Raw genomic sequence first — 17,364 nt, 5'->3', positions numbered from 1 at the left:
AACAGAAATCAGAAAAGGTAAGGGATTCAAGTGCCTTTTCGCTTTAGGAAAAAGAAATAATTGTAGACGTTAGTGATAACAGTTTTCCATGTAAGGGTGGACGACAAATCTGTTAAGTCAGTGGGAGGTGTATTAGTTTTCTGTTGTACAATAGATTACCACAAATATAGTGGTTTCACAAATTTACCTATTTCTCCTGGTTTCTATAGATCAGAAGTCTGGACATGGCTGAGCCAGGTTCTTTGCTCGGGATTTCTCACTAGGTTGAAATCAAGGTATCAGTCAGTTTGGTGGAATTTATTTCCTGGAGGCTGTAGAATTCATGGCAGCTTGTTTCTTAAAGCCAGTAACAGAGAAAAAGTATCTCTGCTGCTTTGAGTCTCTAATGCCAAAGACTTTATTTTTATTTTTAAGAGCTCACTTGATTAGGTCCTACCCACACAGGATTACCTCCCTTTTAATTAACTTAAAATCACCTGATTCAAAGACCTTTGCTACATTTGAAAAATAACTTCACCTGTGTCATATTCTATTAGCGGCAAGTCACCATTTCCACCCACACTTAAAAGGAAGAAATTCTACAAGACTGGGACTCTTTGGGTAGTCATTTTAGGGTGTGGTGGCTACAAGCAGTAAGAAACTCAAGGCAGTGATTATATTGTGCAGACTTGACTGAGAAGAAAACAACATGGGCCTGTAATTATGGGAAATACAGGATCAAGAAAGAGCTTGGGATAGGTATGCATGTGTTTGTTTTTGTCAGTTAGCTTTTGCTGCTTAACAAACCACGCCAATATTTAGTGTTTTAAAACACAGTCTTTTATTTAGCTCAAAAATCTGCTGGTCAATAGTTTGGGCTGTTTTCAGCTACGTGGTTCTGCAGATATGCACTAGATTCAATTAATCTTTGCTGTGCCCTACCTATGTCTGTGATTGGCTATTGGGTTAGCTGGTGGCTGGTTAGCTGTCTGGTGGCTGGGTAGTTGTCTGCTGAGATGTGGTCTTATATCTTCCAGTAAACTAGGCTGAGCTCATTCATATTATGGCAGTGTTCTGCACGAAACAAGCCAGTAAACCTCAATGCGCAAGTGTTTTTTCAAGACACTGCTTCTTGTATTGCATTTGATGATGTTGGAAGGGCCAAAACAAGTCATTTGGCTACTTAGATTAAAGGGTGGAACAAATGACTTTCTGAAAGAATGAAAAAGAATAGAGAATTGTGACTACTTTTACTATTCACCTCAATGATATTTATTATTATGCTTTTAAAAGGGTGAATTTCTGTTTTATGTCTATGTTAGGATCAGGGAACTGGGAAATAAATAAAAAGGGTAAGTACATAGGATATGGGGAATAACTGATGAAATGAGATTTCTAAGAGCAGGAGTGGCTGTGATTCAAAGTACACAGGAGAATTCACCTTTAAAAAAGTGAAAGGTTTTTAAATTCACCTTCCTTAGAAAGAGGGAGAGGGAATAAAGGTGATTCTACCAAAATTCACTTTCTTGGTAATCTTGATTTTCCTGGAGTAAAGAAATCTAGGCCATCTGTTGAACATAATGGGAGAAATAGTAGGTTAAGGTTTTGCGGAGAACGTGAAGTTTTTGGAAAAGCTGTTCATTAGAACGGTAGAGGAAGCCAAGCTCAAAATAATAACAACAAAAATAAAACACAAATCAACCAACCAAAAAAGGGAGAAGTGCAGGGCCCAGCTGAGACTATAGACGTTGAACTTGTGCTTTCACCAATCCCCAGTGACTCACCCAACCAGTATGTGAACTGAGAAAGCCTCCCCTTCTGTAGGTGAATTCCGTGCAGGGGAATTCAGTCGCACTCGACTGTTGCCCTGGTGTAGGATGCAGTTTGAAAAACAGGTGCCGTGGTCCTGCCAATTAATAAGTGGTATCAATTTTGTCTTAGAGCAACTTTAAGTAGACTAGATCTAGAAACATAATGACAATTGCTGGAATTGCTTTAAGAATGAAGGTTTGCCAAATTGATTGGCAAGAGAACATTGGTAAGAAACCTCAATAGCTAGAATGTTGACAATGCTGGCAAGAAGGTTGAGATTTAACAAAGTATTACTGAAACTTAAAAAATAGAGGATGAGGAGTATGAGACTGGATAGCAGGAGAGGGGCTTTGTCATGAAGAAAAGATCTTTAATTCATGGTAGACACAAAGAAAACACTGATGAGCTTTTAAGCATAGGTGATCAGATTTTAAAAGTTCAATCTGGTGATAGGTTAAATGGGGTACAAGTAGAAGTAAGAACACCAGAAAAAAATACTTAATCTTTTGAAGATTAGGTTTCTGCCTTGTGTTGCTGTACAAATTCAGGAGGGAGAGCACAACTATATGTAATCCGTATCTGGTGCTCTCAGAATCTCGGGAACTATTCAAGATACTACGTATCAGATCAGTCATTTCAGTTTTCATTCAAATGCTTTCAGATCTCATAGAAATATCAGGGAAAACTGAATATATACAGGAGCAGTTCATTTTAGATTTACTAAAAATACAAGGCAGTTCTACAATAGAGATTGGTTGTTAAAATAACTGATGGTCTCTATCATATAGGATCTGAGGGTGAATTTATGATTAGGATCATCTACCTAATGATAGGAGCACATTGCATCTTTTGTTACTGAGATTATTGTGAATGTTTTCCAGAGTTCTGGATACTCTTTCTAGGAGAAGAGAGTTTTGAAAATGGCAAGGAGGCTTCCAGCATAGATCTGGGGACTGGAAAAATGGTCATTGGTAGCTCTAGAGTGGTGTTTGAAGCAAAGGAATCAATACAGATGAGGTAAGAAATACATGGTAAAGAAGAACAGCCTTGAGGGAGAAGCAATGAAAGCATCAGTAGCAAACCTTGAGAACAACATAGGGGGTTATGAATGGGAGAGGAAGAAGACATGCGAATAATTTGTATTCAATAGATGCCAATAGAGAAGTTTGGCATCACTAATAAGGGATTTATAGGAAGGGGTAAAATGAAGGACTGATTCTGAGCTACTGACTGAGAATTTGACAGGTGCCCATTTTTTCTTTCTGTGTACATATTTTCCTGCCTTTACTTTCTCTTTTAAAAAATGTGTTAATTACAGGAACTCAGGAAAATAAGTCTTTTTATTAAAAAAATCCTTCACCTCTGGAAATTTTATTAAAATATGGTGTCACATTTTTATATTAGTACAAATTAGGATAACATCATGGTATTTTTGCAAGTTAAAAATGAGTATGTTGCACAGTCTTATTAATATGTTAAACAAGAAAAGAATTATATGCAGATTAATGTAAACATGGTAAACATCTTTAGACTTTGCAGAGCCTTTCTGTTAGAAGTTCCTCAATAATCAATATTTTAAATATATTAAAACATATAATAAAATTCTGAGTTATTTATATTAGGTAAAATATTATTGTAGTAGAATGTTTAGTCATTAGAAACCATCATTTTGAGGAAGTTGGAGAGGTTAGTCTTTTCCTCTAAATGAGACCCTAACAATTACAATGAACAATTATGATCTTAACACAGTGATAATTTGGTGAATATTCAGGTTAATAATTGAGTTTGTCATATACGTTAAAGTTATTTGGAAACAACAGAACTGAAAAGGTAAGATTTTTGTGACTGCTGTTATTAATTTACAGAATTATTTACCAAACAGCTATTCTAGGCTTAGTACAACACACAGACACACTACACAGCCTAGAAATGTTTATATGTTCTTTTAATTAGGAGAGATCAATCATGGGAAACAATTAGAGAAGACTTTTCATTTGTAGTTAAAAACAAATCCCTGAATATACTATTTACCCTAAGAGAAAAATCTCTTAATTACATATTTGACTACAAATGATTGTATAACTCCAAATAAGACATGGTCATTCTTGTACTGACAGAAACATTCAGCTGCCCAGCTAGTAGTGTTTGGATTTAAGTATATCTCTAACCACATGGATCAGTTACATAAACATTGGCTAGGCAGACTCGTTTCTAAGTAAAACTTACACGAGTGAATTGCTAAGCTTTCTTCCTTTATTTGATTGAATTCTGCTTGACTTTCAATTACTTCTGATTTTCCCATATTCTGGGTTATGTCAATATATTTAGGTATTATTTATGTAGCAAGAATTGTTCTGTGTTGCAAAGATACATATAAATTTACATATAAAGAAAGGAACATTTTGGGTATGTTTACTTAGAAACTTAAAAGTTGGGATGAGTTGTTTAAATTTACCAGTTTTAAATATTTCTAGAGATTAAAACTATATGGTATGAAAGCCTCTATTAGGGCTGATGGAAATCTTAGTGTTATAAGCAAAATCAAGAAATGTCTTTTACTTTATTTGTAAAGATTTTGCTAAGTTTGATTCTTATGTTTATATATATTTTCCTGCTGTGGGCTTAATGCAATATCTATATGTAAGTCTTAATATTTATTGATATTTTGAATGACTGATATTCTCTAAATTCTTTATTATACATGCATGTTTATTATATTTTTAAATATATTGTCATAAATCAATGGCTTTGAAGGGAAACCTCTGTTTAAAAGATATTCAAGTTATTTATAACTTCAGTACTTAAAGTACTAGATGATTTTTAAAATGGCACAAGACTACATACATCCAGTTGTTTCACAGGCTCTCCCTGGCTTCTCTTGTAAAATGATGAATTGTTCTTTATTTCCTTTTTATTTGGATTGGTGGGTTTTCTTGTCTCAGGTGGATTGTATTTGTAAAGTGTTCTGGCTTCTTTTTGGTATAAAAGAGAGCCTATTTCTTCCAGCATAACCCAAATAATTCGTTAAATGTTCATTATATGTTCATGTTAAATGTTTATTCTGGCAAATAGGAAAATTAAGCTAAAACTTCCTGTCTAATTTGGACTTTCCTTTTACTCTCTCAGTTTATCATTCTGTGTTGATATTGAGTGTTTCAGCTTTTGAATTCTGGGCACTTTTCCAGTTCACAGCGTGTAGGAGTTAAGTAGTAGAAACTCTTAGAATTTTAAACACTTGAAGTGTATTAAAATTTTTTTTAAGGCTTGTAATCATTATTATAATATTATGGTTTATATTCTTACAATAGAAGAAAATGATTTTCCAAAGTGAAATTTGCAATTTACACTGATGGTGATTTAAATCTTTCCAAATCACACAATTCAAAATTAAGATAAATATTTTAGATGCTGTCAATGAAATATCTTCCAACTATGCAGTACGATTTTATATTGATTTCATTCTGTGGAATAAATGAGGTATAGGATCTAATACTTCACAGCTTATTTGTATCTTACTTCAAATTCAAAGCAAGTCCTCTTTAGCAAAACGAATTTCCTTCATTTTTATGGAGGTTTAAGATGTGTTCTTTTGTGTAAGTTGCATAATCGCGCAAGTGACAAGAATATTTTAATCGTTTCACAAATAATGTCCTATTTCAATCTGTCTATTTCTCTTTCCTCTAGTTAACTTCTTCTCCCACTGCCTCTGAGCAGCTTGCCTGTAAACCACCTGCTTTCTCCTTTGTTTCTCCAACTAATCCGAACACACCACCCGACCCAGTTAACCTCGAGGGAGCCTCTGTCCTAGAGGAGTTCCACACTAGGAGGCTGGATGTCGGTGGGGCCGTGGTGGAAGAATCAGCTACGTATTTTCAAACTACCGCTCACTCTTCACCCTTTTCTGCATCGAAGGGCACCTCCTCGACGTTACTGTTTCCCCATTCCACTCAACTATCAGGTTCTAACTTACCCAGTTCAACTGCAGCAGATCCAAAGCCTGGACTAACCTCCGAAGTTCTGAAGAAGACACCTGTCACCTCATACGCCCTTAGTAGTGGAGAAAGTCTGAGCACCTCTTCTCTTCCACCGTCCTCCAGTGCTTCTCTGAAGTCGAGTTCAGCCTCCTACATACCAGTCCGCATTGTCATGCATTCACTCTCTCCGAGCCCCAAACCGTTTACCTCCTCTTTCCACGGCTCTTCCTCTACCATCTGCAGCCAAATGTCATCTAGTGGAAATCTTTCAAAGTCAGGGGAAAAATCCCCGGTGCCCTCCCGGCTTGCCCTTCTCACTGCCATTCTCAAGTCAAACCCTTCCCACCAAAGACCCTTTTCCCCTGCGTCCTGTCCCACCTTCTCTCTCAATTCCCCGGCCTCTTCCATGCTCACACTTGATCAAAAACCAAAGCAGACCCCACCCACGCCTAAAAAATCTCTCTCAAGTTGTTCCCTGAGAGCTGGGTCTCCAGATCAAGGGGAATGCCAGGTTTCCGAGTTGACCCCGCAATCTTTTCGCCTGCCTGTTTTCACCCAGTCTGCTCCCCTTTCTCAGGCGCCCTCCCTCTCTCCTACAAAACAGGCTAGTAGCAGCCTTGCTTCCCTGAATGTAGAGCTAACACCATCACCCACTTTGAAGAGCAATACAATGCCCTCCCTGCTACAAACCAGTACATCCAGTTCTGTGGGTCTTCCTCCTGTTCCTCCAAGCTCTTCTCCTCTTTCCTCTTTAAAGAGTAAACAGGATGGTGACCTCAGAGGTCCAGAAAACCCCAGAAACATTCATACATACCCTTCTACATTAGCCTCCTCTGCATTATCATCTCTATCCCCTCCTATTAATCAAAGAGCTACACTGTTTTCTTCAGAGAAGTGTTTCCATCCGTCCCCAGCTCTTTCAAGCCTGATAAACAGATCTAAAAGAGCATCATCCCAACTATCTGGCCAGGAGCTGAATCCTTCAGCTCTGCCTTCAGTCCCTACCTCCAATGCTAGCTCTGCCTCTCTTCCCAACTTGAGGTCCTCCTCTCTCCCTCGTGCCAATCTGCCCGCCCAGATGCCCCACCTCAGTCCCTCAGCACTGTACCCACGTTGCGGCAGTGGTACCCTGCCTTCAAGACTTGGGAAATCGGAAAGCACCACCCTCAACCACAGGTCACCTGTTTCAGCCCCGTCACTTCCCATATCTCTAACAAGAACTGAGGAGCTGATTTCACCTTGTGCATTGTCCATGTCAACAGGCCCAGAAAATAAGAAACCCAAGGTATTTTTTGCACGTTGCATGATGCATGCTTATTTTGAAACAGGGAAGAATCTTTATTTTTCTCCAAGGCAGAAATCGATAGTTATAGTGTTCATTCTGTGACTATAAGGAGGAAGAAAAAGTACAAGAGGGCTCCAGGACTTGGCATATTTGAATGTGTAAATGAATTATAATCCATATAGAATTATGTGTTTCAGTCACATCTTATGATTTTGAAAATCCTCTTCCTCTTCTTAACTTCTTATATCTATGACTCCTAGGGTATTATTTTCCCCCTGGCATAATATGAGTTACACCATTGGTCGTAATGACAGAATTAAAAGCAAGTAGTTGAGATTTGGGACTATGATATATTTCTGACTGTTTATTAACAGGGATCCTAGCATCCATCCAAATATCCTGTATTGATGGAATAGTAGACAGGATGGATACAAAAAGGAATATTATCTTAGATGTAAGCCTATGATATAGCCAAGCCCATTCCCCTGGCAGAAGGCAATTCTACACTAAGGCATGCTGGCTTCTCAACTATTCTCAAGTAATTCAGATTGTGGATCACCCACACTCAGAATTTGATAGGTGTTATATCAATAAAAGGAAACAATTAAAGTGCCTGCATAAGAAGGCATGGTGATTTTCAGCTCAGTACATTGAAATACTGTAGTTTTAGAGCTTTGAAATATCATGGAGAGTATATTTCACTGTCACTTTTCAGATGAAGAATGTCATGTTGAAGGGATAAAGTGATCTTCATTGCCTTGTAAATGATGTTACAATGCAATTCAAGTCAAAGCATGCATTAAATACCTACTATATGTATACCACTACTATACTAGCTTTCTTTGGAGAGAGTGTGGTTTCTTTTAAAGAGAAGTAAGAGAGAATTTTTTTTGTCTTAGAACAATTCAATTTTAATCAGTGGAAAAAATACACAATTTGGAGAAGCTATATACAGTTATTAAATTTACAATAGAATTTTACAGCTAGAAAACCAGTATAAGGCAAATTTAACTGTGTAAGTCAGATTATAAATAATCATCAACTGAATTCAATATAGCAGGAATACTGTGATGGAACATGGTTACTGAGAGAAGCTATCAAAAACGTGAGGTCTGTGGGAAATGTTTAGAATTTAACTTAATGAAGAGGAAAGGTGTTGGCATTTCAGAAATAAAAAACAACCTGACCAAATATATAGAAGATAATCCTAGAAGGCTGTGTGTGGAGACTTAAGATGATTGGCCTTATAATCTGATAGTAATAATAGCAATATCAAATGCTTTCTGTGAGTCAGAAACTATGCTAGTATATAAAATAGTTGAATAATTAATTAATGGATTACCTCAGTTAAATTTTGTAATCATATGGAGTTGGCAATGCTATTTTCCCTATTTTGTACACCAAGAAACTGAAGTTCAGTGAATAACTTGTCCGGGTCGTGGGTCTGGTACAGAGCTGGCATTTATATAATATTAAGTCTGCTGATTCTTGAAGCCATGTTCTTTATTACTATGATTTATTGCTACAAAGATATAACTCATGTTAGCAATTTAGCCTGACTTTATAATTCTCATGAAGAAAATCATCATTAAGGAATAATGGCCAGATCTCACAGTTTATATAATTTTGGGGTTATTTAAAAAATGTGTTGGAGATTAAGTCATTGTATTTTAAACATTGAAAGCAAATGAGATGGATAAAATTTAGCTTTTCTGTGATTCTCAATTGAAAATCCTACTTATTTGAGGTAAATTGACCTGTTTGTTATATTTTATATACATACATGTGATTATAAAATTCATCTGTAGAGTATTTAAAACAAACTGACAATCTGTTACTGTTTCCTGAGTGTATTTTTTAAACCATGCTGCTATATACTTAAATTATTCTTTTTGTGTGTGTGAAAAATGGTTTTACTCTAGAAGCCGTTTCAAAGTGTTTCTATGTGTGTTTCACTGCACTTTTTGTTTTCTCCTGTTTTGAATATAGTCAGACAGTTGGAAGACGGTGAGCCCCCAAAGGGCTTTTGATACATTAAAGGCCCATTTATTGAAGACCTGTTATTTTCTGGCTCTCTTCCTGCACCCAACATTGAAAAATCTTCAGCATTTGCTCTTTTCTTTTAAAAGAATTTCCAAGTAAAAAAACTCAAAAGAAATGCAAGGGTAAATTTGATGAAAAGGAAAATAAGAAGAATGATTATAATTTAACTACCAGTAAAAATATCAATTGATTTCTTTGAACAGAAAAAAAAAGCTTCTTGTGGGTAAAATTTATAATAACTTCTGCAAAAATAGACTAGCATGGACTCTGAGACCATGCTATTCTTTTTCATGTTTATTTTCTCTTTGCATCTTGCTATCTCTTTAGGTAAAAGTCAAGTTAGCTCACTTTTTTAAAAAATTACAAACTATTATTTTCAGAAATTGTAACAAGTATAAAAAATTTATTAAAATTGATGTGAAATAGATAAATCTTATCCTGATCTCTTTTGATGTTTGACTAATGTTTAAATTGGTAACCTTATTTTATAAACTGATAGGAAGAAATAGACAAAAGCTGTGTGATACTGAAGAATTTATGATGTGCTTTCATGGGTTGTTTCTTGTCTTTTTCCTTCTAGTGTGGTACTAAGCTGAGCACAGGGCTCTTTTTGAAATCAAAGAGCTTTAGATTTAGGTCAGCTTTACTCACTCCCAGATTCTGAAATAATAGAGGTCCTATGATACAGATGGCCATCTAATTAAAACATGAATGCTTGAGGGATATTAGTTTAAAGTCTGGGCCCTACTGTCCTTTGATATTAAAATGAAATGGATTAACCATAGTATGCTGAGCTAAATTCAGATATAGAGTGTGTTTGATGTTTCTTTTTCATAGACAAAATTTTAAGGTTCTGAATGTGCTTGCATTTTTATGATATAAATGCTATGATATGTTAAAGTGAGATGTAGTTTAAAATACTATTTCACATTATAATCATGGCCTTAGACAGGACGGGTGTTTGAATGCTGCTCAGCCTGCTGTTTTTTGTGTGTGTTTTTTTGAGACAAGGTCCCACTGTGTCGCCCAAGCTGTAGTGCAGTGGTGCCATCTTGGCTCACTACAACCTCTGCCTCCTGAGTTCAAATGATTCTCCTCCCTGAGCCTCCTAAGTAGCTGGGATTATAGGTGCGTGCCACCACGCCTGGCTAATTTTTATATTTTTAGTAGAGACAGGGTTTCACCATGTTTCACCAGACTGGTTTTGAACTCTGACCACAAGTAATCACCTGCCTTGGCATCTTAAAGTGCTGGGATTACAGGCGTGAGCCACCATGCCCAGCCTACTTTTTGATCAACATCTATATTGTCTGAGCCTTTTTTTTTTTTTTTTTTGAAAAAGACTGGATATTATAAAATTCACCCATGGAGTTGTGTCTGGGCCCCCAATCTGTTTTGCCTTCATTTATAAAAGAATTTAAATTTTTATCCTAGTGAGTTATCACGGGGTTCCATACGGAAATTGGGATGAACATTACATCAAAGCCTCATATCGTCTGCTGCTTACTGAAGATAGTCTGAAGATTAGTTTGAATTATAAAGAGTCTCCGTTGATGGGCCTGCCCTGGGCTTAAAGCTATTTGGACACATAGCTTGTTTAGAGAACAAGTTGAGAGCTATTTGATATTTCATAAAACTTTATAGATGGTTTTTTATTCACAGGAGTCTCCTTCCTTTAAGGCATTAAAAATCTTCCCAAATACATCACTCTGAAAACGTAGTGGCAGCAGTCTATATGTGACTTTCTCCATTTCTGCAGCACCACATGCAATTTGCAAAATGAACAATATGGAATGTGTCTGCATGAACTAAAATAGTTAATCTGGGTTCAAAAAAGTTCATTTGATAAATAATGTATTGAGTACCTAATAGGTGTGCTTTTCAAAGTTGTGAGGATTGCAACGAATCAAATATGCAATGATGCTTGTTTAAAGACAGTTCATATTCTTTGGTGGAAGAGAAACAGTCAACAATAACCCCTCCAAATAAGTAAATTATCTTGTGTGTTATATGTCATGGAGAACAGCAAAGCCCCGATTCTCAAGGGAAATAGAGAAGGGATGGTGTCACAAGTTATGTTGGGTTATTGGTATAGGTATCTTTGAGAAGGTAACACCCAAGGAGGTGATACTCCTTTAGAGAGTATAGTGAGGAAAATACTCTGAGATCACAGAGTGCTTGACAGGTACAAAGAATATATTCTCAGCTAGTGGTGAGGAAGAGGATGTGGAGGTTGTCAGAGGGAGATGTAACTGGGAGCCGGATCCTGTAGGAGGGTCTTGCGGGCCACTCTTTAATCTTTGATTTTTACTTTAAGTAAGACAGGAAGTCTTTGGAGAGTTTCAAACAGATAAGTGACACAGTTTTAACTATCTGACTGCTAGGTAAGAATAGACCATGAGAGGGTGAAAGTTTAAGTTTAAGCTGGGAGAACTTAGAAGCCTATTGCTGCAATCTAGGTGAGTGACGATGGTGACTATGGTCAAGTTATAGCAATGAAAGTGAAGATAAGATTTCCATTATGTTTTGTAGAAAGAATAACAAACATTCACCAAACATCAGAGCTATTATGTGAAATGGGGGGAAAAAACCCCAGCTGAAACTAGCCTTATGTGCCTTCTTATTTTATTTTTTTCTTTTAATCTCACTGTCATTTACTCTACTCCCTTCACAAAGTTGTTGGGAATCCTCGAGTTTCCAGGACTCTTTCATCTTTGCTGTCTGTCACTTCGACCTCTGTGCTAACCAGTTCTGTGTGCCACTCCCTGTGCTTCTCTCCAGCTTGCCTCTCCGAATCGATCCTAGAAATGGTACACACTCAGGCGTCAATGATTGACGAAAGCTGCTCTTCCCCTCCAGCCCTGTACTCCCTGGGGGGATTTGTATTTTGAGCGGAGTGTGCAGTGTAACTCAAACAACAGAATTGTCGAAGTTAAAAACAGGGATCAAGATAATGCAGCAGATGTTTTAGGTTCACATCATGAAAAAAGATGACTTCAAAAATCTGCGTTAGAAATGTTCTCAGGGTATGCTTGGAGTGGTGGAGGAGGGTCTTTAATCAGCCAGGCTTGTCTAGGACTGGAACTATAGACAAAGAACTTAACATTTGTGTTTTTTTTTTAACGTCTTTGAATCTTATTGTAATTTTTATTTAGATATTTCAAATCAGCAAATATTTGCTGAACATTTCTTCTCTGCCAGGTTTGTATTAGGTGTTGAAAATAAAAGGAGGCATAATGTAAAATCTCTCCTCTAAAAGATCTAGCAGGCAGATAGGGATGGCAAAATATAATAGAATGAAATAAAGTTATACATTTAGGGTGTTAGAGAAATGAAAAGGTAAATCAGGGATGTAAGGGTCCTGGGAAGGAAGTTGTCCTGGGAAGTTTTCTCAGTTGGTACCTTGCTCATCTGCCTTACCAGACAGTGTTTAACAGTCTGTCCTGCACCTCTAGCTTTTCCATTATCAGGATTGTTATAGATTGTGCTCTGCTGGCAATCCAGCTATAAGGAAGTGTCTGGGCAATCTTCTATGAATTGGATCAGAGCTTGGGTTGTGCTTTCATCTCAGGACTGATGTCAGGGAGATTCTGACTCAGGCAAGGCAGATATGGTCACCGAGGAGCAGAAAGTGTACATGTAGAGTGATGCACTCATATCTACTCAGGAATGCTCTGGAAGAAGTTGAACATGGTGGTAAGGAAGTTCTTCGCCAGGATTTCCTTATCCTGTTGTTTATATAATCCAAGTTTCTTTCATTTACTGCAGCAGTCTCCAACCTTTTTGGCACTGGAGGCCAGTTTCATGGAAGACAATTTTTCCATGGGTTGGGGGGTTGGGATGGTTTTGGGATGAAACTGTTCCACTTCAGATCATCAAGCATTAGATTCTCATAAGGAACACACAACCTAGATCCTTTGCCTGCGTGGTTCACAATAGGGTTTCAGTCTTATAAGAATCTAATGCTGCTGCTGGTCTCATAGGAGGTGGCGCTTAGGTGGTCACGCATGCTCACCTGCTATTCACTTCTTGCTGTTTGGCCCAATTCTTTTTTTTTTTTTTTTTTTTTTTTTGAGACGGAGTTTCGCTCTTGTTACCCAGGCTGGAGTGCAATGACGCGATCTCGGCTCACCGCAACCTCCGCCTCCTGGGTTCAAGCAATTCTCCTGCCTCAGCCTCCTGAGTAGCTGGGATTACAGGCATGTGCCACCATGCCCAGCTAATTTTTTGTATTTTTAGTAGAGACGGGGTTTCACCATGTATGGTCTCAATCTCTCGACCTCGTGATCCACCCGCCTCGGCCTCCCAAAGTGCTGGGATTACAGGCTTGAGCCACCGTGCCCGGCCTGGTCCAATTCTTGACAGGCACCAGTCTGTGGTCCAGGGATTAGGGGCCCTGATTTATTGCATTTAAAGTGTAACTATCAGTCCAAACCCCTGCTTGTCAAGGCAACTACCATAGTTCACTTTGTGACCTCATGGATCTTTATTACTAGAGCCTGGGGTGGAATTTTAGGCATCAGGAGTAGGATATATGACCATGGAGGAAAATGTTTTCTGGGGGCAGATTGTGTTTTTGCTACTCTAACCTTCAAACCCAGCATTTTATTGCAGCCAGCAACTAGCATTGCCTATAAACAGGATTAGCTCTGGTAAACATAAGTAATAAAGTGCCATTTTGTTTTCCAAGTCTAAACTTTGCCCCGCACCATGAGGAGAATATTTAAGAAATACTTATTGAATATTAGCTGAAAGCATAGATCACAAATTGGAGAGAATGAATAGGTATTATTGCATTGTTTGCCAGATTTCAGGTTTAGGCTGGTCATTTTTTACCTCCTATGATTAGCTAATGTTTGTTCTAACCCTGTAATTCCATATACTATAATTCAAGTTATCTAAAATTAGAATAATTAATAATTTTAAGCCAAAAAGGAAAATGAAATGAATTTGGTTTAGCACCTGGAACCCTTGGAATGCTTAAAAGGAACTATGTTCCAAATTAGAATAAAAAATTTATATTTAGCTTGAGTATATATTGTTAAGAGAACCCAGAGGAAGGACCGTGGACTCAAAACGTATCTTTTATGGCAACAAATGGGATTCTTAGACTGAAAAGAGAAGGGTATGTACATTTCAGAGGAATAGTGCATGTCATGTAGTAGGTACTCAATAAATATTTCTTGGCCTGGCATGGGGGCTCACGCCTGTAATCCCAGCCCTTTGGGAGGCTAAGGCAGGAGGATAGCTTAAACCTAAGAATTCAAGACAAATCTGAACACCATGGTAAGAACCCATCTCTACAAAAAGATAAAAATAAAAATAAATTAGCTGGGTATGGTGCCACATGCCTGTACTACCAGATGCTCTGGAGGCTGAGGTGGAAGAATTGCTTGAGCTCAGGAGGTAGAGCCTGCAGTAAGTCATGATTGTACCATGGCTCTCTGGCCTACGCAACAGAGAAGGACGTTGTTTCAAAAAAAAAAAAAAAAAAAAAAAAAAGAAAGAAAATATTTCTTGAATGAATACATTAGTTGAACATTTCATATTCAAATAGATTTACAGGATCAGTTAATGTCCACCAAGTTGGAAGAACCCAGTGGCAGGAGCTCCCAGTCCTTAGTATATGATTTGAGTGAAGATAAAAATGGGACACCTAACAAAATGTTTCATGAAATAATCCAAAAATTCTTATCTTTATTACTTACAATGGCAAACCCAATCTAATCAGATAAAACTTGAGAAAGATAATGCCTACAGCCCTATTTTTGGGTCTAAAAAAGTATATATAAGGATATTTATAGGATGTAGCTATCGGCAAATGTTTTGAAAAATGATGAAAGAATTAGGAATTTAGGTGATAGCCTACTCAGTATCATCCAACAATATGAAGTAACTCCAGCCTCCATTTTTGCATATTTTTAAACTCTCCACAAGAACTAACGAGATGATCCCAATTATCATCTTCATTACATTAATTGAGTTTATTGTCAGTATCGTGGAGGTGATGATTATGTTTTACTATGTGCTAAAAACACCTCTAGTTAATCACATAATTTTAAGGAATATTATCAGAGGAGAGCAATGAGGGTGGTAGAATTCTGCACTTGAGTATCAGGGAGTTGGTGAAGGCAGCAATATAATTATCATGCAGAAGGTAGCTTTTGACGTGAGTCATGATTTCAAGTGCAGGGAAGTAGGACTAATGAGATAAGTTAGCAGGAAGCATATTTTGGCTCAATGTAGGGGAGAATTTTGTACTAATTCTAACAATTAGACGTGAATGTGTTGCCTTGGGAGGCAAGCAAGAGTTCATTTGGCTACTAAACAGAACAGAGATTCATGTCTCAGATGAGGAGGTTGAACCAATGACCTTCAGTATCACTTCTTATTGCAAGATTCTGTGACATTTTGTGTGCAATAACAAGACATGTCTCTGTACAGCCTTTCCCAGCTATATTCCTTAGGGAACTTGAGGATAGGAGAACAAACATTGTAAATGATTACGCATCCTGAAGGAAGAGGCAAGGGCATTTGTAGATACATGCATAGTTGTTGGGCTAGAGTGGGTGTGTCCAGATTTCAGCTATGACTTACATGTACTAGTTGGTCACCTTCAACTGGTTATTTGACATTTCTGTACCTCAGTTTCCATTTATAAAATGGAGATAGTATAGTATCTACCTAATAGCTTTGTAGTGACGAGTGAGCTAATTCATATGAAGCTTTTAGAATGGTACCTGGCTCATAGTGATTGTTAGATACTGTTGTTATTATGATTGCAACCAAAATTAACGATTCATAAAACCATCATAGAGTGAGGTGGTGTATTTTATTCTGCATTACATGTATGCTTAGGTGTTCTTTGGAATAAAATGTTATAGAGAAAGCATGTATATTGGACACAGGCAGGCTCCTTATGGGCTGCGTGGTCTTGGACAAGTCATTTGACCTCTGCTTTTCTTAGTAACTCTCTAGTTATAGGGCTGCTGTAAAATTAAGTAATAGTAATAAATGGCAGCATAGTAATAAATGTCAGCCCATGGAAAGATAGTATTTCAATTTCAGTCCTTATTCAAATACATTGTTGTCTAGAGACCACAGCAGTGCAGGGTCGATTTAGTAACTTAGGGCTTGAAGCGACCTGAAACATCTTCCAGCAATTGCCCCTCATGTAGGAGATGGGAGTGTAGGTTCCTTCAGAGTTGAGAGACTTGCAGAAAGCTACATAGCTTCTTCCTATGAGGGAGAAGAGCTCTATGGTAGAGGGAAAGTAGAAGATAAGTAAACATTCAGAGTACATTCTTTTGGGAAAAAGTGTGTGACTTCTGAGCTCTTGTGACTGTTTTGCTCAGTGTGTGTTTGTGAATGAATGTGTGTGTATCTGTATGTGAGTACATATGTATAGATGTGTATATTCCTGTGTATGAATGAGAGTGTGTAAGTGAGCATGTGTATGTAAGTAGGAATAAGTAGGAATTGTTAGTGACTGATTATCTGGCTAGGCTTACTTTCTTTCTTTCTTTTTTTTTTTTTTTTTTTTTTTTTTTTGAGATGGAGTCTTGCTCTGTTGCCCAGACTGGAAGTGCAGTGACTTTGGCTTACTGCAAACTTTGCCTCCTGGGTTCAAGAGATTCTTCTGCCTCAACCTCTCGAGTAGCTGAAACTACAAGTGTGTGCCACCATGCCCAGCTAATTTTTGTATTTTTAGTAGAGATGGGGTTTTGCCATATTGGCTAGGCTGGTCTCAAACTCCTGACCTTGTGATCCACTTGCCTTGGCCTCCCAAAGTGCTGGGATCACAGGCGTGAGCCACTGCACCCAGCCTGCTAGTGGGACTTTCTTTGTCACTTGTTGAAATGCAGCCCTTGGGTTGCTAATTCCTTTTCATGATCTCCAATGCAAGAAAAGAAATAAAACAGTTAAAAAAAAAAAAAAAAAAAAAAAAAAGAATGTCTTCTGCTGTTAGCCAGATGTTGACTTTCTGTTGGGTCTGGCACTTTGATTCCTAGTGACTTCAACTTTTTCCTAAGGAAAATGAAGGTTCTAGCCTCTTACCTTCACAACCCCGTTTAAAGAAAGTTTCCTTCAATTACATCTTTAAGACCCAAGTTTCAATTTTATTTGATGGCACTGTCTTCTGCAGACACTTTGGTTTGCTTTCGAAGACGCTAAGATAGCCTGGAGCTCCGTGCCAATTTCCTCACTGGTTCTGGCCACTGGGGAAATTACCTGAGACAAGGGCATTCTGAAGTGACAGGAGCCTTGAAT

At 37.7% G+C, this 17,364-nt stretch overlaps 1 protein-coding gene across 12 annotated transcripts in view; it reads left to right on the top strand.

Annotated features, from left to right (window-relative positions):
• MLIP (muscular LMNA interacting protein) overlaps positions 1-17,364 on the top strand; it is a 267,113-nt gene that overhangs the window by 134,368 nt on the left and 115,381 nt on the right. For 10 of the 12 annotated variants that reach the window (XM_074398184.1, XM_074398182.1, XM_010337147.3 and 7 more), the window contains one exon: positions 5,476-7,050. The exons of the other annotated variants lie outside the window; for them this stretch is intronic. In XM_074398184.1, the coding sequence (XP_074254285.1) occupies positions 5,476-7,050 (1,575 nt within the window). The remainder of the gene's footprint in view (positions 1-5,475; positions 7,051-17,364) is intronic. 12 annotated transcript variants of the gene reach the window in all.

This window comes from Saimiri boliviensis, chromosome 4 (genome assembly GCF_048565385.1).
Source record: "Saimiri boliviensis isolate mSaiBol1 chromosome 4, mSaiBol1.pri, whole genome shotgun sequence".
NCBI lineage: Eukaryota > Metazoa > Chordata > Mammalia > Primates > Cebidae > Saimiri > Saimiri boliviensis.
Note: the sequence above shows the minus strand (reverse complement) of the source record. Positions and strands in the feature narration are given on the sequence as shown.